The following is a 23,432-nucleotide window of genomic DNA, read 5'->3' as shown; positions in this document are numbered from 1 at the left end:
GTGTGTGTGGCTGATGTCCACTGGGAAGGCCAGCCTGTCAGACCTGGGGTGACTGACCCGAACTCCTGTAGACCACAAGGGGCTAGAGGTGGATAGAAACCGGTGCTGAAATTAAGTCAAGGTTAAGATATATTTATAACACACCGTGAAATTAAAAGACACTTACTCCTTGGAAGAAAAGTTATGACCAACCTAGATAGCATATTCAAAAGCAGAGACATTACTTTGCCAACAAAGGTTCGTCTAGTCAAGGCTATGGTTTTTCCTGTGGTCATGTATGGATGTGAGAGTTGGACTGTGAAGAAGGCTGAGCGCCGAAGAACTGATGCTTTTGAACTGTGTTGTTGGAGAAGACTCCTGAGAGTCCCTTGGACTGCAAGGAGATCCAACCAGTCCATTCTGAAGGAGATCAGCCCTGGGATTTCTTTGGAGGGAATGACGCTGAAGCTGAAACTCCAGTACTTTGGCCACCTCATGCAAAGAGTTGACTCATTGGAAAAGACTGATGCTGCGAGGGATTGGGGCCAGGAGGAGAAGGGGACGACAGAGGATGAGATGGCTGGATGGCATCACTGACTCGATGGACATGAGTCTGAGTGAACTCTGGGAGCTGGTGATGGAGAGGGAGGCCTGGCGTGCTGCGATTCATGGGGTCACAAAGAGTCAGACACGACTGAGCGACTGAACTGAACTGAACTGATAACACACCAAACAGGAATCTGGGTTATTGTGACAAGGGGCACAAAACTTGTGACCTTCCTGTAAACAAACACCCAACACGTGTCCCCCTGTACTGCCACGTGGCTGCTGGCAGGACCTGTGGAACAAGGCTCAGTTTTGCTTAGAAAGCTACAGTGATTGGTTGCGGTGGGGGGTTTGCCGCCTAGAGCCTGTCCGGTCCATGCATGGGTGGGCCATGAGAGGTTAAAGGCTTGAACCTCCCTTTTCAAGGAAAAGAAGAAAAATAGATTCCAACTATATGGTATTCTGGAAAAGGCAAAACTATGGAGGCAATTAAAAGGTCAGTGGTTGCTAGGAATTTGGGGGCAGAAGGGAGATGAATGCACAGCACAAAAGTTTTTATGAGCGGTGAAAATACTTTGTATGACAACGTAGGGGTGGCTGTAAATACTTTGTATGACAAAGTAGCAGCAGCAGTAATGGCAGATGGATGTCCTCATATTTTTGTCCAGACTCACAGAATGTACAACACTGTTCACTTCATTAAAGTGGACCCTCAGATGAACTGGGGACTTGATGTGTTACACAGTTCATCCTTGGTTAAAAAGGAAAAAACTTAAAATGACTTAGGATAGATGATTTGTCAAAACCTTTGTTTCACTGTTATATATGTATATGTACTTTATGTGTTTGTGTATTTGTTGGACAGTGATATAAAATGTACTTTTTAGATCAAAAAAGTTTGCAGGCTACTGTAGTTAGATTGTACTGGAAGATAAAGGCACAGATTAACCTCAAGAAAAAAAAAAAAAGATCAAGGTAGAGCTCTGCACAGCTTCACTGGCTGTCCAGTGGTTAGGACTCCATGCTTCCCCTGCAGGGGACATGGTTTGCTCCATGGTCCGGGACCAAGATCCCACAGGATGTACTGCCCCCTCCCAAAAAAAGCCCTTTGATTGGCGGGTTCTTCACCCAATAGAAGAAGGGTGAGTAGTAGAGTCCCTGGTGGATTTTGAGCTGGAGGGCAGGTGGACCTGAAGTCTGCATTGGGAGGTCGCTCCTGCTGTGCTGGGTGGGGAGTGTGCTATTTCCTAACCGGGTCTGCTCTCCTCACTGGGTGACCTGCACGGGGAGCGGCTGCTGCGCACTTGTAGGGGTTCAGATGCTGAGGTCAGCAGGGTTTGGTGTCAAAGGGGCGGTGGCCTGAGCTTTGCCTCTTTGCTTGCCCAGGGTGTGAGCTGCTAGACCTGGAGCCCCACTGTTCTTTCCCTCTGTCGCTTCATTGGGTTCATTTATTCTTCCTTGGTCACGGTGCACCCTGTGAAGTTTGTCATCCAGTTTAAAATGAACTAACACAGACCTGACAACTTAACAATCATTCATCTGCTGCTGCATTAATAAGTTGTTTCTCCCAAACTTGGAGGATTCAAACAACAGTAAACATTTCTCGCTCCTAGTTCCTGTGGGCCAGGAATTTGGGAGCATCTTGGCTGGGTTGTTCTGGCTCTGACTCACTCAGTAAATCGCGGTCCAGATTGCTGGCCAGGCCCCTGGGTATCTGTGGCTTGTGCTCTGGCTGGAGCTCTTCACCTGCTTACAGATGGCGTGCTTACCTGCCTAGCAAGGTCATGCTGGGTTTTGGCAGGTGGTCTAGTTCCTCTCTAGGCGGGCCTCTCTCAGGACTGCCTAAATGTTTTCACTGCAGTGGTGTCTTGCTCTAGAGCAATCAAAGAGAGCCAGGCGGAAGTTATCCTTTTATGGCCAGGCCTCAGAGGCCCCGTAGCATCATTGTGCCACACTCTGGCCAGCTGTAGGTCTGCTGCGCGTGCCAGGGGAGCAGGGTTAGCCACCACCATCTCAAGGGAGGAGGAGCCATCCGAAGCTCATGAGCAGGTTTTCCTCACTAATTTTTCCATCAGTTCAGCTGTTATTCAATCTCTAATGTGCCAGGTAGTCCAGATAGAGATAAATAAGACAAAGTCCCCCGGACTTAGAGAGCAGGTAGGACAGCAGGGACTATTTGGGTGGTGCTTTAGAGCTCAGTGAGAGCCTCCACACACGTTCGCGTTCTGCCTTGCCAGTGGCAGCTGTGTGATCACTACAGCTGCTTTGCCCTCGTGGCCCATCTCTTCTGGCCCTCAGATGATGGAGGGTTTTCTCAGGTGGATAGAACTTGACTTTGTGACTATAAATAGCCATTGTGACTATAAATCCCTTGTACTTTCTCCTACCACAGGCTGTGTTCCTGGTGGCTGCTGTATCATTCCTGTGCTCAGGCGAGGAAACTGAGGCTGCACTCACCGAACAGCTCTTGACACTATAATTCCTTGCTTTTTTCACCATTCTGCACCACCCCTTGGGGTGCAGCGCCTTAAACACTCTGCTGACAGTCACTGTTGTCTTCTTGCAGAAAGCCCTGGGTGCGCGGCAGTACCATGTGGCCTCAGTCCTGTGCCAACGGGCCAAGGTGGCCATGAGCCACTTTGAACCCAACGAGCACATCCGCTATGACCTGCTCGAGAAGAACATTAACATTGTCCGCAAACGGTAAGGCTGCAGGGCGAGCTGTGGAGACCGTTAGAGGGGTTGGTGTTTCTGGTGTTTCCTGCCCCCAGACAGTGTAGGAGGTGCTTGGTGGAGGAGGATGGTGGCAGGATCTAGGCATTGAGGGCATAGCGGTCCCTGCTGCAGAAGGGTGTTCCGGATCACTGGTGGGCCTTCCGCCCTCTCTGCCAAGGAGAAGCCTGGAGATGTGGGCCCTAGAGAAGATCTCAGGCCCTCTGGTGCTGTGGCCTGAACGTCCCAGCTACCCTTTCCAGGACAGACAACTGGCCCTGGGCCATTCCTCTGGAGTCTGCCAGGTCCAGGGACTTCAGAATTACTATATTTCCTCTTTGGTCCATCAGCCCGGGGGAGAGCTCAACCTTGAGACTCAGAAGGAAGCTCAGATGGGCACTTGAGCATCCCTTTTTTCTGGACCTCTCTTTGCCCATGTAGTGAAGTGGCAGCTGTCTTGCTCTACTGTTCTGAGTGCCAGGTTCTGGGCTGGATGCTGGCTCAGGAGAGGAGATGGATGAAATCCCACAAGAGGAGGGATGGGGGCTGGTCCTGCATAGCAAGCAGCACTGCTCCTGGAGCTTGAACCACTGCAGACAGAGCTGTGCGCCTGCCTGCCAGGTGACATGGCCCTGGCAGCACGAGGGAGCCAATATGAGTACACACAGAATTCCCGCTCAGAGCCGGCGAGCGGGCTTAGGTGGACAGGGCCACACGGTGAGAGAGTGACTGGACCTCACCCAGTGCTCTGGCCACTGTGCCCCACGTGCTCCCCGTTGGCATTTGCTTGCGCCTTACTGGTATCCTCACCTCAGTTTTAAGGGTCAGGGACTAGCCTCCAGCATAGCATCATCTAATTACAGTAAGGACCTATTATGTCCATCAAGGGTGTTCATCTGATTCAGGTGGTAGGAACTTAACTACTCAAAATGTGGCTCGTGGATCAGCAGCGTTGGTACCAGCAAGCAGGCCTGGGGGCTTGTTAGACATAGAGAACCTCAGGCCCCACCCCAGACCCACTGAGTCAGAATCTGCAGTTTTCACAGGAGCCCCAGGTGACTGAGTGGCCATCAGACTGGGAGGAGTGCTGGCCACTTTCCCGGTTGGTTCTGACGTGCAGCCAGGGTTGAAACCACTGTCCTCATCACTCTGCAACCTTGTACAAATGCTTTTTCCGCAGAAAACACTATTTTATTTATTCTTAGAGCTCTCAGATCACAGCTGAGTGGAAAAAGAATGGATTTTCCTTTAGTCTGCAAAAACTGCTTGGGAGAAGTAACACAGAAGCTTGCTTTCACATACCTTGACAAAAGAGTCTTTACCATTTTGTCTTTGCTTCAAAAAGTTAATCAAAAAACTTTGATTTAAATTTTGGTTTAAAAATTTTTTTGTTTTGGTTTAAATTTTTGTTTAAATTTTTTTGGTTTTAATTTTTATCAGCGAAATTAACTCTCCCCTTAAAATTTTTCCTTTGCCTTTTTATTCCAACCCTGCACCAACCAGAAAAGTCCAATCAATAACTCTGGGCATTTTCCAGATTAGTATAGACTAGGGATGTTCCATTTTCATTGTTGTCATAGAGAAGTGGTTCTCATTGAGGGTTGGGGTGAGGGGTTGATTTTTGTCTCCCAGGGAAATTTAGCAATGTCCGGAGACATTGTAGGTTGTCCTAACCCGGGGTGGGATGATGGTTGACTATTATCTAGTGGGTAGAGGCCAAGAATACGGTCAGATATCCTGCAGTATGGAAGACAGCCCCTGCAATAAAGAATCATCTGGCCCAAAGTGTCAGTGGTGGCACAGTGGAGAGACCCTCCCATAGAAAAAAGAAGGCGAAAGTGGAGCCATTCTAGAAAGATGCTAAAGGATTAGGATAGATGTGAGGGTGTTTTAGAGGGCCAGGGGGCCTGCCTGGCGACGACTCCACCCCTTGACAGAGGAGCCTGATTCTGTTCCCCGGGAACCGAGTCTCTGTCGTTCAGTGAAGCCGGGCGACAGATGGACGTTGAGGATCCATTTTGCCGTCCTCACTTCATCCCCACAGAAATGTGATGATGAACTCGTCCTTAGCCTTTTTATACAACTTCAGGCATTTGCTGTCAAGGTCTTTGGTTTGAAAGCCCATGTGAAAAACATTTCATCGCCCCTGGGACGCAGGAAGAGGGGCCCTGCTCCACGCAGTGAGTCACTGCCTGCTCACCAGCCAGGGAGGCGCTCCACTAAAGGGGGCAGGCTGTACTCCAGGCCAGGCCTATTTTTATTCAAGTTCTCATGGCAGCAGAGCTGAGAGGCTTTCAGAATTGGCGGTTGCTCTGCTGTTGCCCACAAAACCAGCAGCCTAGGGAGCCCTTGCTCTCAAGGGGTGAAGTCCACTTGGGGGTGAGGGGCTGGAACCCAGGCCAGCAGAAGGGCCTGTCTTTGCTTCCCCGCAGAGTCATTTTGGTAACAGCAGTAGCAGTGAGGATAGTTATGGAGCACTGGCTACAAGCCGGGCTGGACCCTGAGTTTCCAGGTGTTACTGAGAAGACAGAGCCACGGTGGCTCCTTGCTGTCCAGCTCGGCCCCTCGCTGCCTCATGACCAGGGTCAGGGTCCTTCACCTCACTGGGCCTCACCTTGTTCCTCTGTGTTGTGAGAATAAAGTGACTTCCGAACATCCAAGTATAGATGCATGTAGACCAGCACTGCCCTGAGCACTAAAAGCACCAGGATAAAACTCGGACAGAAAGCAGATCAGTGGTTACCGGGGGATGGGGGCAGGAGGGAGGGATTATAAAGGGGAAAGAAGAGACTTTGGGCTGGTGGGTGTGTGCGTTGTCTCGATGTGGTGACGATTTCATGGGTATATTCATATGTCAGAATTGATCAGTTGTGCACTTAAATATGTGCAGTCTGTTCCGCACCAGTTAGACCTCGGTGAAGCTGTTTAAAAAACATGTGCTGTATAAGCTCTGTTATCTGTTTCCAGTACCAGCCCTGGACTATAGAGATGGACTGGTGAGCTCCCTGGCTTATCTGGTTACACAGTGGGTTTAGTAATAGGGTCAGGTCTAAACCCAGAGCCTCTGACTCTGAGTCCAGTTTTGTGTGTGTGTGTGTGTGTGTGTGTGTGTGTGGTTCGTTGGGTATGAGTGGAACTCTGCCCTTTTGAGGAGGCCTTGGATTTGGCTTAAGCTTTGCAAGTGGCGGAAGGCAGAGTGTGAAGTCCAGGCAGATGGGCTATGCTGAGAGGCGGTGGGGGTTGGTGAGAGGTGGCCCCCACGGAGGGAGCTTGGTGTGCGGCGGGGAACTTAGTGTAACGAGAAGGCAGCTGGACCTCCCCAGGGGCCCTGACGGGAAGGGAGGGGTGGGCCCCACAGGGAAACAAGGTCTAGGAACAGGGTCTCATGAGGCTGGCGTCAGTTTCTGTTCTGAGAGCTGGCAGCCTCACCCGTCTTAGTGGGGTGAGAGCAAGCAGGGCTGATGGGGAAGGCTTTTGTACAATAGGGTGATGAGGCATCCACCACCTAAGGTGGAGGGTTGTGGGTGCAGGGCGGGGAGGATGGGGTGAGGGCGTTGCTGGGTGGATTCTCTGTGTCCCGGTGGGCCAGCTGCACGGGGGAGGTGGCCGTGGCCTGAGAGATATAGAGGATCCAGGGTGAGACTCCTCCTGCAAACCTGAGCTTTGAACATCACTCCTCTGAGTCTCTGTTAACTCTAGGTTGTTTTACTAAACGACGAGACTACAGTAAGGATTAAACCATGAGACATAGATGAAAAAAGTGCTCATCAGATAATAGGACTTTAATACGCGTGGGAAAGTAAATATCCTTTAGGGAAAAAAGAAAACCCTCCCCCTCTTGTGGTGGTGTTATTCCCCAAGTGATTTTGGACCCGGTGAGTGCCAGGCGCTGTGCTGTATGCTGGGGGTACTAGTTCGTCTCCACCTTGGACGCAGGGTGCCCTCCCTGGCCGCCGTTGAGGTTGCCTTGTACTTGAGAGGGCCTGGCTGTGGGCAGACAGGATCGTGCAGCCGGAACCAGGCAAGCCCCCGCTTCTCCCGCCAGGCTGAACCGGCCTCTGACCCTCTCAGAGAAGATCGTGTATGGACACCTGGATGACCCGGCCAACCAGGAGATCGAGCGGGGCAAGACATACCTGCGGCTGCGGCCTGACCGCGTGGCCATGCAGGATGCCACGGCCCAGATGGCCATGCTGCAGTTCATCAGCAGCGGCCTGCCCAGGGTGGCCGTGCCGTCCACCATCCACTGTGACCATCTGATCGAGGCCCAGCTCGGCGGGGAGAAGGACCTGCGCCGGGCCAAGGTGAGCTGGAGGCGGTGGGGAGGCAGGCAGTGGGGGTGACGCAGGATGAGAGGCACCGCCCTTGAACGAGAGCATTGCCCCCCAGGTCTAAGGGGCTCTGGTTTAGTCTTGTTGTTCTCTTCTGCCTCTAAAAACACCGCTTGCTCTTTGTGAAGATGTTAGAAAATACTGAGAAAACCTAGAGAAAACAAAAATCATCCCCAATCTTAACCATACTAAAGGTACTCTTCTCAGATCCTTTTTCTGTAATAAAACAGAGTATGAGGTAAATTGTGCAGGTTCTGATTCTTGTCTCCAGTTGCCCTGGAGAGTCATCACTCGTGTTCTTTCCAGGCCCCTGGGGACCTCGGCAGGGAGGTGGGTGAACAGTGTCACTGTTGGTAAACTTGAGGCATCCAAGTTGTGTGCAGTCCCACAGCTGCACGGGGGTGAGGCTAGGGCCAGACCCTTCTCCCAGCTCCCACTGACCGATAACCCCTGTGGGCTTTCTTCGTCTGTGAGTTTTGCTTAATAAGGTGGAAGGGGCTGGCTGCCACGCTGAACACCTTGGCTTACCCTCTCTTTCTTAGGAAGCCGAATTCGTGCGCCTTCCTCCAGGCTCTGCTGTGGCACCTTTGTGTGTGCCTGCTGTTGGCAACATGCAGTCTCTCCCAGCTCTGAGCCTCCACCCTCTCCACCCAGTCATGGAAGCGGGCCCCGCTCTTGGGGGCCGTTGGCAGGAGCTGAGTGCTGGCAGGGCTGCAGCCCGACGGGCGCAGAGCAGAGTGCTCCGGCTCCCAGGGTCAGCGGCTCAGCCAGCCTCTCAGACCCCTGGGAGAGGCATAGGGCAGCCTGCCCACTCAGGCCCCCCTGCCCACCTGCTCACTCTGTCCTGGCTGCACGGCGACTCCCCTCAGGCGGCAGAGTCCAGCTGGCCGGCCTGTGGTTCCCATGTAGCAGCAGCCATGGGACCTGGTAATGTGACAGGTCCTGCGGTGCTGGGGACTGGATCCTCTTCAGCCTGAGAGATGCATGACCGCCCACAGGAGGGCCAGCCCCCTCGGAAGTCGGCCCTCTCCTGACTTTATGGACTAAAACCTATCTTCTGGAGATGAGATTCAGAGTCATGAGGTCTCAGAACCCAATTCCTGCTTTACTTCACCCATGTTTATTGAACGTTAATTTTATGCCAGGCACTGTGCTGGGATTCAGTATGAATGTGGATCTTAGAGTCCAGTAGAGAGACAGCAGCTAAGCAGTTACGCAGACTGGTAACTGCCAGTCTGTATGTGTATTCTGAAGGAAGCGTGTGGGACTCTGGAAGATGCATGTGGAGTCAGGGAAGATGTAACATGTAAGCTGAGACCAGAACAGATGAGGAAGCACATTCTAGACAGAGCAGAGTTCCTCAAGGCCTTGAGGCTGGAAGAAAGCTGATGCCTTTGTGGAGCTGGAAGGGGCCTGTGGGCCTGGGGCTCTGAGGTGGGCAGGGCAGAAGCAGGAGGGCCTTGAGGCCTCTGGGCAGGAGCGTGGTCAGATTTCTATGTATCTGTAAAGGCTCCCTCTGGTTGGAGCTCAGAGAGGCAGGTCTCTGTGGCCAGGGTCACAGAGACCACCAGAGAGGCATCTAGGCTGAGTCAGGTGCAGACAGCGGTGTGCTCCGTGCCCACCTGGCTGTCTCCCCCGCCCCCCACCCCGCCACCGGCATGGACACAGGAGCAGCTGCGGCCACAGCCGCCTGCCTCCTGCCCTTGGGACCAGTTATATCAGTGACTGATTTGTAAATGAGGAGACCAACGGATTAATTATTAATCAGAAAGAGACTGCTATGGGGACCCAAGCTCTTTATCCGCCACTCTTTCACTTAGGGGAACCACACGTGCCCTCAGAAGGATGTGTGGTTGGTCTGCAGTTTTGTTTTTTTTTTTATTATTATTACTTCTAATCTTTATTTATGTGGCTGCACCAGATCTTATATGCAGTATGTGGGATCTAATGCCCTGACCAGGGGTCGAACCCAGGCCCTCTGCATCAGGAGTGTAGAGTCCTAGCCACACTGGACCACTGGGAATGTCCAGTTGGTCTGAAGTTTAAATGAAGGGGACTGCATGCTCTGAGGGTGTTTCTTGGAGGGCCTAGCGGAGCCCACAGTGAGTCCCTCCTCTGCCTGTGGTCCCATCCCTTTTGTCCCTGAGGTCTCACCTGTCCAGGGACATGCTTGGTTGTCCAGTTAAACTTTGGCCTCATATCCATGTGCTGGGATAGCCTTCCCTTCCCCCTGAGGAAGTTGCCTTTGAATTATAGGCATACTGGCTACCGTCTGCTGCCTGTTTGGCTAAAACCTACAGTTGGGAACATGGTCCATCTGACAGTCTTTCATTTGGGGCCCATGAAACATATTACCAAGTGTTGACCACCTAGCACGCGTTAGAGAGTGGTCTAGGTGTTCTGAGATGTAGCCTCTGTGAGGGCAGTAGCTTTGTTCCTATTCCAGTGTAACGACAGGCTCTGGCTGGACAGGCCTGGATTCAAACTCTGACTTGTCTGTTTAACCATAGGGTCTTGAGCAAGACCTCTGAGTTTCTGTTTTTGCGTCTGTAAAATGGGGTTTGTTTTGGTATGGTACCACTTCCATAGTGGGCATTCAGTAAACATTAGCCAGAATTACAGGCAAGGCATCCGAGGCTCCAAAGGAGAAACAACACCCAGCATGAGGCGTGGTGGGACCGGGTGGTCCACTCCGTCTCACTGCTTCCCTCTGATGGTTTCCCTCCCCGCCACCGTGTCCTAGTTAGTCCTGTGGTGTCTTGCCACCCCCTCGCTGCTGGCCTTGACCAAGGACTTGAGTGCCAGAAGGACCCGTCTACAGATAAGGAAGCTGAGACCCCCGGCGGGGGGGAGCGGGGAAGGGGTTTGTTCTGGACCTACTCCCTGGCCATGTGTCACAGAACTGGGTTTCCTGGTCTTTCTCCTGGGCCTGCTGGCCGAGACTTGCGGGCCAGCATCCAAGCCTTTTGGGAATTATTTGTAGAAGGCCTCCAGGAGAGGGCCTGCCTTTCCAGTGCCAGCATTTCAGTCATAGGGGAGAGGAGGTGGAGGGAGGGAGGCATGAGCAAACTGTTTCTAATGCCCTGGTTATTGATTTCTCTCAATAGGACATAAACCAGGAAGTGTATAATTTCCTGGCCACTGCAGGTGCCAAGTACGGCGTGGGCTTCTGGAGGCCTGGCTCTGGAATCATTCACCAGGTAAAGCAGGGCCTGGCCAGCCTTTGGGGGTGGGCAGAGGAGCAGGCTGCCCTTTGGACCTGGGCAGCACCTCCCAGTCTGTACGAGCAGGGGCCTTAGCGGGCAGTTAGATGACATTTTCCTCAACCCTTAGACTCCACTTTCATTTTACAATTAATTTTCATTGTGTCAAGTTACACATTCTCACTCTCCATGTGAGAATTTAAAGTAGTCCCTTCTGAGCAGCATTTTCAAGTTGGCATATTTTGTGCTGTACCTTCTCTGAACGTTCGTGCGAATCGCAGTGGTTTTTGTTTTGCTTTTCTCCACAAGTGTCATACCTTGGGTGGATTGCTAATACTTGGTGAGATAGGCACTCTGCAGATAGTAACTTACGCAGTGCTCGCCGGGACCCGGTGAGTCTGGTGGTTTTATTGTCCGCACCTTACAGATGAGGAAGCTAAGGAATGGAGAATTTAATCTCCTTGCCCAGGGACATCCAGCTGACCGAGTGTGGAGTCAGGCTCCTGCAAGCATCTGGGCAGCCTGGCCCTGGGGCCCGTGCTCTACCCGCTCTGTGCTCTCCTGTCACACCAGGCTCATCACCTCTCAGTGCAGGGGGTGCCCCTCAGAGTCTGGCCGCTTGCTGGAGTTCTGGAGGGGGAGGTACCACAGGTCATGTGGCCACATCAGCCAGGAGCTCTTCTGGGTCTCCCCAGGGGTGAATATTCTCTTGACAGGAGAATATCTTGCATGCGTGTGTGTGTGTGTGTGTGTGTGTTTCTGGGGAGATAGTTGATTAGCTGTCATCAGCTGGTGTGTGTTCATCTGCCCTCCGTCCTGTGTGTGAAACCTGCCTCTTTGTACCTTCCCAAGGTGACCCTCCTCCCCGCCTCCAGCCTAGGCCTCACTTCCAGATGCGCTGAGTCAGGCTGTAACCCGACCCTGCCTGGGCTCCCACACCGCCCCACTCTGAAACCAGAGCCCCACAGATCACCGCTCTGCCCTTTGAAACCCTCTCCCTCGCCAGGAAGGGGCTCCCCGCGAATGGCAGGTCACATTGGTCTGCAGGGGCCAGAAGGCCTCTGTCAGCGGCAGGGCAAGGGATCAGGTGGCCCCAACCTTGGCTTTTTGTCATCAAGGGGATCCCAATCCAAGCGTCCCCCATTCCCCCTGAGTACAGATGCCCAGGCCTTTTGGGGAGCTTTGGGGCCAAGGTTTTTAAAAAGAAAGTTCCTAGGGACTGTGTGATCTCTGTGCAGCTTTCCTCTTCCTCCCCCCACCCCCCCCCACGTTAGGCAGCTTCAATCGCCATGTCCACAACAAACCTTAGTCCCTTTCCCTCTGCCTAGAATGCCCTGGCTGATCCCTCCTCCACCGTGCTGCTTCCTGGTTCCCTCTGTGCAGCCCTGGCCCTCCAGTGCCCAGCACTGGGGTCTCTCTGACCCTCTGTGGGACCCTTCGCTTTATGACCAGAGTGTGCCGCGTGCCCTGTGGGGACCAGGCCTGTGGCTTGTTTACTCCACTCCGCTCTGGGCCAGTGGCCAGGTCAGTACAGAATAGGTCCTCAGTGCGCGCGGCTCCTGCACATAGAAGCTGCATTTCCAGTTCGATGTTCTCGGTGGTAGTCCAGCCTAAAAGTACACTTCTTCCCCACCACACCCCTACCTGCCTAACCGAATGCAGCTGACCACTGAGGTCTCTGTCACAACCAGCTTCTTTGTGATGCTTTCTTCTGCCCTCCGGTCTGCGCCGACCACTCCTTTCTGGATGTGGACCACACTCACAGTCTACACTGTGTGATCATAATGAATTCTGTGTGTCTGGTCTTCATGGAGCAGGCTTTTACAACCTTGAGTTTTGGAAATTAACTGACTAGTTTTAAATCTTTGTATTGGCCGAGGATAGGAGGGCTGGAGAAGTGAAACAGGTAAACAGTGTTCTCTGCAGCAGTTGAGTTTGTTAGGGATTCCCTCCGTGTTGGCCTCTTCTCCCAGCCAGCTGGCTTGTTTCTGGGGAAGGAACCAGGTTTTCTAACTTCCGCATTCTCAAGAGGCGAGACCCCTCGAACCTCACTCAGTCTGCTCAGCAAATGCCTCTCCCAAGGCATAGGCCCTGGGATTTCTGTAATATTCCAGGGAAGCTGCCCACCTTTCAGTTGGTCTTGACAATTCATAAGAGCCTTTCACCGCTCTGATCTCATTTAGTGTCCCCGACATCCATAATATGTGTGTGTTGGGACACAAATCCATATGATGGTGAACCACAGAACCTCAGGTGAAGGCTTTTGGCTGGAAAATAAGAAGACTGCCTCTCCCAGGCATTATTGCAGCTTGCTGCTGCTGCTGCTAAGTCGCTTCAGTCGTATCCAACTCAGTGCAACCCCATAGATGGCAGCCCACCACGCTCCGCTGTCCCTGGGATTCTCCAGGCAAGAACACTGGAGTGGGTTGCCATTTCCTTCTCCAATGCATAAAAGTGAAAATGAAGTCACTGAGTTGTCTCCGACTCTTCGCGACCCCATGGACTGCAGCCCACCAGTCTCCTCTGCCCATGGGATTTTCAGGCAAGAGTACTGGAATGGGGTGCTGTTGCTTTCTCTGATTACAGCTTGAGGGACATGCTTCCATCACATCGGGCGGTGGTCCAGTGAGGAGAGCACTATTGTCAGCTGCTCTTTACAGATGGGAAGCAGAGGCTTGGAGAGAAGCGCATTGCCTGGGGCCCACAGCTGGGTGGTGGGGCCGGAACTCAGACCCACACATGGTTCCCTTTGGCTGCAGCTTTCCTTGAGCAACCCCGTAGCCGCAGAGTGTCCAGCACCTCAGGTGGTGGGCGGGGCTGCTCCGGGATTGCTGCCCCTGTGGCCGCCTCAGGTATCTTGGGGGGAAATGCTCACTGCCAGCTCCTCCCTCCCCTGTGCTGGAGCCAGGCCATGGGAGATTGTTTGCTCTCTGGAGAAGCCAGATAAGCACACTCCACATACCCACCACGTGAGGCAGAGAGTGTTATCGGAAGCACCTTTTAGCAGTCAGCATTGTCCCCAGGCCTGTCCCAGGACACACTCTTGGATCCCAGGTCATCTGGTTCTCACCACCATCCTGGGGTCAGGAAGGTGCAGCCATTCTTAATACTGTACTAACAGATGAGGAAACTGAGGTCCAGGGAGGCAGTTACTAGTCCAAATCATACAATCAGGAACTTTCAGAACTGTTCCTGAGCCCAAGCTACCAGTCTCCCAGGTCTCTGGCTCATCTAGGCTACACTGGAGAGGCCCTGTGCAGGAGGCATGCCTAGGACTAACTCGGTGGCCCAGTGTCGGCAGGGGGCAGTCTTGCAGACCCCACTGGAGCCCTAAGCTCCTTTCTCTGCTAAGGGCTTTTAAACAGAAGACCTTGGATTCTTTTTAAGATCATTCTGGAAAACTATGCCTACCCTGGGGTTCTTCTGATCGGCACTGATTCCCACACCCCCAATGGCGGTGGCCTGGGAGGCATCTGCATTGGAGTCGGGGGTGCTGATGCTGTGGACGTCATGGCTGGGATCCCCTGGGAGCTGAAGTGCCCCAAGGTGAGAAGTGGGGAGGGCTTGTGTTGGGGTGGCAGCAGAGGGGTGGTTGGTGGGGCGAGTAGGAGATGTGGGACCCACAAGAGCTGAGAGCATAGGTCAGGCTCAGCTCTCTCTGGGAAGGAGGCAGGGATAAATAAGCCCAAGTGAGAATTCCAGCAGATAGGTTCCTGGTCAGAACGTGGGGTATGACACACGGGCCTGTGCCTGCTTTCTTGCCCCACCTATTCAGGTGATTGGCGTGAAGCTGACGGGCTCCCTCTCTGGCTGGACCTCACCTAAAGATGTGATCCTGAAGGTGGCAGGCATCCTCACAGTGAAAGGTGGCACAGGCGCCATCGTGGAGTACCATGGGCCTGGAGTAGACTCTATCTCCTGCACCGGTGAGGACGGCGACCGCGGGCGTGCTCCCAGCCTTTGCGGGCCCATGGGCCTGTGGTTGAGCTGTAGACGCAGCAGCTGGCCTGCCCGTGAGGCTCTGGCCAGTCAGTTTGGGAACTTGCAATGGGCTCTTAGAGGTAGAGGGGAGGTTGTCTAGTCCAGGCCCTTCATTTAATGGGACGCTGGGGCCCCTCAAGGACAGCAGGTCACTTCCCTGTGGACACACGGAGTTAGGGGCTGAGCCAGCATGGCCATGGCCGTGGGCTGCCTTGAGTGATCCAGAAGAATCCACAGAAGGTGGAGGTGGAGGGCGGGGACTCAGAGCAGGACTTCAGTCACAGAGCAGCCCCGTTCTCACACCCTCCCTTGTCTGGAGTCAGAGCCTCACTCTTCCTTTGGGTTAGAGACCATCACTTGTCTCTAAGACCAGGTGGGAGCCAGCCCCTCCCTACTCATCACTCCTGGTGATCTGGCCTCAATGCCTGAGCCCTCAGAAATCCAAGTAGAGTTGGAATGAGCCTTAGAGATAGTTCAGTCCAGACTTCCCTGCCTGCCTCAGTTCCACAGCACCCCCACAGAACTGGAGTTCAGCTGGCCCTTGTATTCCTCCAGTGCTGCGGGGCTCACTCCTGTAAGTAGCGCTTACTGCTGATGGGCATTGTTAGGAAGTTGGCAACAAGCACAGACCCATGTCCCAGCAACCCCATGGGGCTGGAGTGCTGGTTGCAGTCAAGACGTCTGTAATCTCCCCAGTTCTGCGGGAGGCTCTGTGGTACAGGCCGTAGACATCATTCCAGTATTACAGCTGGAAAACCCCAGGCCCAGAAACATTTCCAGCGTGGTGTGGCTGAAAGCACGCAGGCCTGCCCATCAAGCAGGCAGACAGACCCAGTCCTGATGCCACACTGGCATTTGCTTTATGGCATGACCATGGGCATCTCTGAGTCGGTTCCCTCACCTGCAAATGAACACAGCAACGGCTGGGCGTTCTGGCCAGGTCAGCTCTCGACACATGGTGGCCATCTAGTCTGCTGAGCAGGCAGCCAGGCCCGGGATTGGAACTCTGCTCGTAGGGCTAGAATCTTGTGTTCTTCTCCCCGTATCCAGCAGCCACCCTGACAGCCAGGACACTGGGCTCCGGCCCCGTGGCCTCTCTTTCCCTGGCCCTCCTTTTAACCCTGGACCACCAGGGCAATGAGAGTGAGGGAAGAAGTGATGCCAGCTCTCTGGAGCAAAGATGTGTATGCGCCTCTAGCAGGTGCGGGGGCCTCGCCCAGCTGCTCAGCCAGCCCTGTGGGTTCTCTCTCTATACAGGCATGGCGACCATCTGCAACATGGGTGCAGAAATCGGGGCCACCACTTCAGTGTTCCCTTATAACCACAGGATGAAGAAATACCTGAGCAAGACAGGCCGGGCAGGTGAGCCGGTGGGGGTCCTAATCCCCACATCTCTGAACTGACTCCAGGGCTCTGAGAAGCCCCTGGAAGTCTGTGAGAGGTTATGTGTGTGACTGCTCCTAAGGGGGCTTCTGTAGCTCTCATCACCTTCTCAGAGGCTCTGGCCTCTCAGCGTGAAACATCATGGTTCCAGAGTTTAGTTCCCCTGAATGGGCATCGTTGGGATTTAGTAACCCCGAAAGGGCTTCTGAATTCGGTTCTTCTTGGCCTGGTCCCTGGCGCCCTCTATGGGAAGCTCTGGAAATGACATGGATTTGCTTCTGTTTGTAATTCCTACTCTAGCAGGGAAGGAGGAAAATCATTTGGTGCAAGAACCACTTTCTCAGCCTCCCCCAACAACTTCCCTGAGCTTAGCTTCTTTGAAACCCAGAGTTGGAAATGGGGCCTGGGGAGAGCTTCTTGGGTCTTCTGAAGGGAGGCGACTGGTGGAGCCAGAGGCTGGGGGACCTGGGGAGAGCTTGTCACTTTGTTTCCGAGCTCTCTGTACGCAGAATCCTACCTGGAAGACTCTTCCTTTAATTATCAAGTAACTTCTCCTCCTCTAAAATTCAGTGCTTCTCCTCTCCCTGACTCTGAACCCCAAGTCAGTACCTCTCCTCAGTGTCCCCACGTTCCTGTGCCTCTCCCGTATTGTGTTGTAACTTCTGGCTCACTGATGGCGCCTTCGCTAGACTGAATTCCTTGAGGGCAGGGACTGCCCTCTGCTGCTGTTCCTTTGTTTTCCCAGTCAGTGCCCAGGGCCCGCTGTGTGTGGCGGGTGCTGGGTAACTGGTCCTTACGGATGGATGGAGTCTTGTGACCAATTTCTGTCCTACATGCTTCAGTCTCCCTCCCTTGTTGATTTCAGACATTGCCAACCTTGCTGATGAATTCAAGGATCACTTGGTACCTGACTCTGGCTGCCATTATGACCAACTGATTGAAATTAACCTCAGTGAGGTGAGGCAGGGCATTGGTTCCAAGGAGTTTCTGAGGGTGGGGGTTGTTCAGGTGCCATCTGGAGACTTCTGGTGGGCCTTGGGGAGAGCTTGGGCAGGTCCCTGGCTGTGCACCCAGCAAGGCTCTTGAGCTTTTGGTTCCCCAGCTGGTCATTCAGAAACGTTCAGTTTGCCCCTGCCTCAGCTCTCAGAAAAGCCAAGATTTTACCCTTGAGCTTGCTTTGTTGTGAGAATTCAGAGGGCAGGGCCCTAGATTCCAAGCCCGACCCTGGTTCCCTGAGACTTGAAGATCAGGGTAGCATTTGGAAGGCCAGAGAAAGGATGGGCTAGAGGAACCAAAGTAGCAGAACAGAGCAGCTGAGGGTTTAGGCCCTGAAGCCAACCCGCACAAGTTCAAATCCTGACTCTGCCGCTTAAGCCTATGACCTTACTTCAGGTCACTATGGGCCTCACTTCATCACATGTAAAACCCGAGGCAGTCATGAGAACTGAATGAGCTAATTCATGTAATAACTGTTGCTGATATTTATTGAGGGTTAATTGGGTGCCAGGCACTTCACTCAGTGCTTCACGTTGGTGATAAGTAGCGTCACGGATAAAATGTCTGGCCTCCAGATTCCAGAAGCACCACCTCACGGGAGATAACGGGCTGAGGGAGCCGGCAGCCTTGATTCATCCCATGCCTTTGCTGTCTCCAAGCTTGTGACCTTGGGCGAGGCAGGCAGCTCTGCCATCTGCAGGCGGGAGATAATGACCTTGGGGGTTGGAGGGCTCCAGGAGCGGGTGCATGGACAGTGCCCACTGCTGGGCCCTTCCTGGGATGAGGTGTGAGCTGTAGAATGAGAGCTGGCCTCCCAGGCCCACCGTGACTGGGCGAGCAGGAGCCAGGCCACTTCTAAAGGGGAGAGGTGTCCACACACCAAGCTGAGTTCCTCCCCACTCCCGCCCCCGCCTCTTTTGCTTCAGCTGAAGCCGCACATCAATGGGCCCTTCACCCCTGACCTGGCTCACCCTGTGGCAGAAGTGGGCAGGGTGGCAGAGAAGGAGGGGTGGCCCTTGGACATCCGAGTTGGTGAGTACTCCCTACCCCCAACCCCAGAGCCGGAAGGTCCACCCAGGGCTGTGGACCATCTCCCGTGCTTACCATGGGGCCCTTCCTGAATGGTTCAGGCACTTTGTGAAATAATTTTTTTCCCCTCCACAGCTTCTTAAAGGAATTACTTTTTCTTGGTGTAAAAGAAATACGCATCAATGTAGAGACTATTGACAAAACAAGAATTTTAAAACACCCCTAATCTCCACCCTCAGCCAGAACCGGCTCTTTGTACGTGCCCATACTGATGTGTGTAAATTTTGTTTTACAAACATTTCCTCGTACCAACCACCATGCCTGATTTTACTTTACGTGCTTTACACACACACACTGGCATGTTGGTACCGCTGTTGCCATCTTTTCGTGAAGCATGTGAACCCCGGTGGCCTGAGAGTGAATCTGACTCTGCCACTTCATAGCTGGGTGGCCGTGAGCTCATTGCTTCACCCCCTGTGCCTCGGTTCCCCAGCTCTGAAACGGGGGTGATTCCGTTGACCTTGCTGGGAGGAGGGGCGTGTTGAGGGCTGGCGAGAGCTTTCGACGGTGCCTAGCATGAGGCGCTGTACAGTGTGTGCAGCCTTATTAGTTGACGTAAATAAAAAGAAATCTTTTGGTAACTTAATAATCAGAAAATAAATCACTGAACTGGTAAGATAGACTGTCTCTCTCTGTAGACAGTGTGATGCCATCCAGTCTTTATTGGCTTTTTGAATAACTATGATAGACTTCTTTAAAAGAATTCTTTTCTTCCTGATTATAAAACCAAGTAGAAAGCCAGAGAATGCTACAAAATATAAAGGAAAATGGGCCCCTAGGTCCTTCCCCAGCAGTGGCCTCTGTCAGTATTGCAGTGGGCGCCCCCCAGTGTGTGTCCACATACAGACGCTGTTCACTCTGAGACAGTGGGTTATGTGCTGCCAAGTGTGTTCAGCGTTGTGCCCAGTGGCCACAGTTTCTCTTAAGTGTCTGGGTTGAGAGGAAAGACAGCGAGATAGGTTGCTTCCAACTTCTGTCTATTGGGGGCAGGGTCGGGGACCCCTTGACCGGATGTGGATCATTTGCGGTCAGGCGGAGGGCTCTGGTCACTCTCCTGACGGTCGGTCCCCCACCCACGCCGCACCAGGTCTGATTGGCAGCTGCACCAACTCCAGCTACGAAGACATGGGCCGCTCCGCAGCCGTGGCCAAGCAGGCACTGGCCCACGGGCTCCAGTGCAAGTCCCAGTTCACCATCACCCCCGGCTCGGAGCAGATCCGCGCCACCATTGAGCGGGATGGCTACGTGAGTGCCCGCGTGCCGCGCCCCGGCTCCCCCACCTCTCCCGCAGGGGCCGGTGCCCTGGGGTTCCCGCCAGCCTGCCCCTGACCTCTCCCCGTCCTCTCTCCCCACTGCAGGCACAGATCCTGAGGGATGTGGGTGGCGTTGTCCTGGCCAATGCCTGCGGCCCCTGCATTGGCCAATGGGACAGGTGAGAAGCACAGGTGGTTTGTTTTTTTAATGTATTTTTAAAATTTTATTTATTTTTTAATTGAAGGATAATTGCTTTACAGAATTTTGTTGTTTTCTGCCAAAGAAGCACAGTTTTATAGGACGGCCCCTTGTGTCCTGGGGTTCAGAGCCCCAGATGTTGAGGGGAGATGCCCCTGGGGTGGAGTTTCCAGGGCTGTAGGGTATTAGAAGACTTTTCCAGGCAGGACTAGAAAGTTGGGCTGGAGGTAAAGAGGGTTCCCCGCAGCACTGAGTGGCTGCCTGGCCGAAGCCTGGGGAGTGGGAAGAAGCCAGGGAGGCCTCATCCTGGCGCACACAGTGGGGACTCAGATGGACCCTCCTGAAAGGACGCCATGGTCCCGGTCAGGGATCGCTTGGCCTCTTGTCTTATGTGTGGCTTCTAACGAACCTCGGTGATGCCTGAGGTTCCCTCCTGCTCCGTGGGTGTGAGTTGAGTCCCAGGAGGAGGTGACCATTTCCAGGTCTTCCCATTTCCCCGTCCTCTGCCATGAGCTCGGCAGGTCAGGCCAGGTGACAAGGCCGGTGTCCCTAACTGTGTTCCCTCCGACCTGGCAGGAAGGACATCAAGAAGGGGGAGAAGAACACCATCGTCACTTCCTACAACAGGAACTTCACAGGCCGCAACGACGCAAACCCCGAGACCCACGCCTTCGTCACGTCCCCAGAGGTGAGGCTCCGCCCTCACCCGGGATGGCCTCTGGGGCCCCTGCCTGGCCGGTCAGGGGAGTGGGGGCCCCGCAGAGCTGCTGAAGGAAAGTTGGCATCACAGGGCCAAGGGTTGTCAGAGCAGAAACCGAGAGCCACGGGCCTCGCCAGCCCCAGGCATCGAGCTCTCTGGTGTGCCCTGCCTGGCTCTCCTCAGCCCCAGGAGTCTAAGGTTTTGTAAGAGTCACCACCGGGGACAGAAGGCAGTCCTGCCTCCACCCAGCCACATGGGCCAGATCCTCAGTGCCCCGGGGTCCTGTTGGTGACCCATGAACAACGCAGCAGGCGCTTGCACTGCCTGAGCCAGGAGGGAGGCCGTGCCGTCACGATGAGCAGCCAGTGGGCTGCGTGCTCTGGGCATTCGGTGGTTGTCCACATACAGCCAGTCTTTTGTGACCCATTTTTCCTGCACTGGGTCTTTGTTGCGGTACACAGGCTTTTCTCTAGGGGTTCACTCTCGTTGTTTGTTGGGTTTCTCACCGCAGTGACTTCTCTTCCTGCAGAGCATGGGCTCCAGGGTGCAAGGGCTCAGTAGCTGTGGTGCACGGACTTAGCTGCCCCACGGCACATGGAATCTTCTTGGACCAGGGATCAAACCCATGTCCCCTCCTTTGGCAGGGGGATTCTAAACTAATGAACCACCAGGGAAATCCATGACTTGGTTTTTTAAATGAGCATTCCAGAAATACTTCAGTGAAGAAATGGCCCCCTCCATGTTTTCAGTGCCCATGAAGGAACGTAGTCATCATGGGAGCATTTCTGTGCCAGGGCCTCACGGGGTCCAGCACTGGCCCTGCCCAAGGAGGCGGTGAGGTCCAGGCCCTGGGGGCCAGTAGAGGTGGGTGCGTGAATCCTCCGCAGGCCCTGGTCCCAGAGACATTGCCGCAGCTCCCGCCTGCAAGGGGACAATCTGGAAGTTTCCCGGCTCCACCTCAGTCTCAGCCTAGGCTTCTGCTGAAGTAATAGGATGGGCGGGGAGTCTGGTGCGAATGACCCACTGGCTGCCTCCATTCCAGATGGTCACCGCGCTGGCCATTGCTGGCACCCTCAAGTTCAACCCAGAGACTGACTTCCTGACGGGCAAGGACGGCAAGAAGTTCAAGCTGGAGGCTCCGGACGCGGATGAGCTTCCCCGAGCGGTGAGCAGGCAGGCACGGCCTCTGCCACCTGGCCCGGGGCTCAGGGCCACTGAGATGCTTCCGGCCCAGGAGGGGTGCTCGCTGGGAGGGAGAGCTTGGCACCCAGGGAGCTTGCCTGCCACGGGAGTGTGTCCACGTGGGACTGAGGGCTTGGCACCCAACCTGCCCTGTCGCCTGTTACAGGAGTTCGACCCCGGACAGGACACCTACCAGCACCCCCCCAAGGACAGCAGTGGGCAGCAGGTGGACGTGAGTCCCACCAGCCAGCGCCTGCAGCTCCTGGAGCCTTTTGACAAGTGGGACGGCCGGGACCTGGAGGACCTGCAGATCCTCATCAAGGTCAGCGGCTCGGGGACGTGCGAACAGCCCTGCTGCCAGGGCACCCTCCCCTGGTGGGCAGGAGGGCCTGGGAAACCACACAGGCCCCCGTGGAGGACACGGTCAGGAGTCAGGCAGGGGCAGGAAGGGAGGTTTGGCTGCGGGGGAGTGAGGGGATCTGTGTCCCCCATTCTGCTGCCCTGTGCCATGCCAGCTGCTCAGGGGCCTCCAGGGGTGTGGGCAGTGGACGCAGCGTTAGGAGGGCAGGGTGGGCACTGTGACCCTCACAGCAGGCCTCTGTGCACTGGGCTTGACCAGACAGGCTCTGGCGCTGTCGATTCTTGTTCCCGTGGTTGAGCATCGGGTAGGGCCTGTGTCTGGGGGCTGAGCTGACCGGCCAGAGGCCTTGGGCCCATGCCACACAGGCACGGTGCTGTTTACTGCGGGGTCTGCCGGCAGTGACGGCCACCGGTAAGCCCATGTGGTAGATGGAACTGAACAGCCACCAGGCAGAACCCAGACACATCCCCAGGCTCGTCTGTCTCTGGCATCAGTCTGCAGGTGGTCTTCCAACCTGGGCATCTCCTACCTGGGGGCCTCAGGCTGAAGGGTGAGTGAGCAAACACATGGGTCCTCCGTGCCTGGCTCTGCCCCCTTGAGGGGCGGGGGACAGCCTTGCCTGAACCCTCTTGGCCAGAGCGTGGTGACACCAAGACTGCAACCCGTGTCAGAGCCTGACCCGTTTCTCCTGTCCCCACCACCTGCCTCCAGAGGGCCTGTCCATCCACCACTCAGAGCCCACACTCCAACCTCTGTTCTCTGCTCACCCACCCAAGGTCAAAGGGAAGTGTACCACCGACCACATCTCGGCTGCTGGCCCCTGGCTCAAGTTCCGTGGGCACCTGGACAACATCTCCAACAACCTGCTCATTGGTGCCATCAACGTGGAAAATGGCAAGGCCAACTCCGTGCGCAACGCCATCACCCAGGAGTTCGGTCCTGTCCCTGACACCGCCCGCTACTACAAGGTGGGGGAGAGCTGGCGCTTCTTGGTGGCCAGGTCGGGCACTCCCACTCAGGGAAGGGGCGTCCACACTTGCAGCTCTGCAGTGGAATGGTGTCCCAGCGCCACCGAGCCAGCCCCATGTCTGTCGCCCCTGCTGCCCTGAGCTCTGGGTCACAGAAGGGTGGGTCACACCTTCCCAGGCCCTGCGGACAGCCAGGCCCTGTCTCATTCTGTCTTCTGAGGGCCTGGCTGGGGCTGGATTCAGCTCTAACTTCCCTTGTCCTTGGGGTGCAGGTGAGGCGGGGGGCTCTGGCTCCTTGACCTGTGAACCTTAGGAGGCCTGAGGGCTGAGCAGGAGGTGGGCCAGTGCCACCCTCTCCCTCATAAACTCACTCCTTACTCACCCCCGACAGAAACACGGCATCCGGTGGGTGGTGATTGGAGATGAAAACTATGGTGAGGGCTCGAGCCGGGAGCACGCGGCCCTGGAGCCTCGCCACCTCGGGGGCCGGGCCATCATCACCAAGAGCTTCGCCAGGATCCACGGTGAGCAGGAGCCTGGTCCCAGCCC

The 23,432-nt window shown here is 54.7% G+C and overlaps 1 protein-coding gene and 1 pseudogene across 1 annotated transcript in view; both read left to right on the top strand.

The window, feature by feature from the left end:
* The window catches only part of ACO2 (aconitase 2), a 46,791-nt gene that overhangs the window by 21,730 nt on the left and 1,629 nt on the right, over window positions 1–23,432 (top strand). Inside the window, exons 2-16 of the mRNA XM_040233207.1 lie at window positions 3,092–3,228; window positions 7,283–7,541; window positions 10,676–10,768; window positions 14,159–14,317; window positions 14,547–14,697; window positions 16,010–16,114; window positions 17,001–17,092; window positions 18,058–18,163; window positions 19,308–19,465; window positions 19,579–19,652; window positions 20,249–20,360; window positions 21,415–21,537; window positions 21,721–21,876; window positions 22,692–22,883; window positions 23,275–23,407. Coding sequence (XP_040089141.1) covers window positions 3,092–3,228; window positions 7,283–7,541; window positions 10,676–10,768; window positions 14,159–14,317; window positions 14,547–14,697; window positions 16,010–16,114; window positions 17,001–17,092; window positions 18,058–18,163; window positions 19,308–19,465; window positions 19,579–19,652; window positions 20,249–20,360; window positions 21,415–21,537; window positions 21,721–21,876; window positions 22,692–22,883; window positions 23,275–23,407 — 2,050 coding nt within the window. The remainder of the gene's footprint in view (window positions 1–3,091; window positions 3,229–7,282; window positions 7,542–10,675; window positions 10,769–14,158; window positions 14,318–14,546; window positions 14,698–16,009; window positions 16,115–17,000; window positions 17,093–18,057; window positions 18,164–19,307; window positions 19,466–19,578; window positions 19,653–20,248; window positions 20,361–21,414; window positions 21,538–21,720; window positions 21,877–22,691; window positions 22,884–23,274; window positions 23,408–23,432) is intronic.
* LOC120858983 lies at window positions 631–782 on the top strand (annotated as a pseudogene).

This window comes from Oryx dammah, unplaced genomic scaffold, assembly GCF_014754425.2.
Source record: "Oryx dammah isolate SB20612 unplaced genomic scaffold, SCBI_Odam_1.1 HiC_scaffold_29, whole genome shotgun sequence".
Classification (NCBI taxonomy): Eukaryota; Metazoa; Chordata; class Mammalia; order Artiodactyla; family Bovidae; genus Oryx; species Oryx dammah.
The sequence above is the reverse complement of the archived record's forward strand: the minus strand, read 5'-3'. Positions and strand labels throughout refer to the sequence as shown.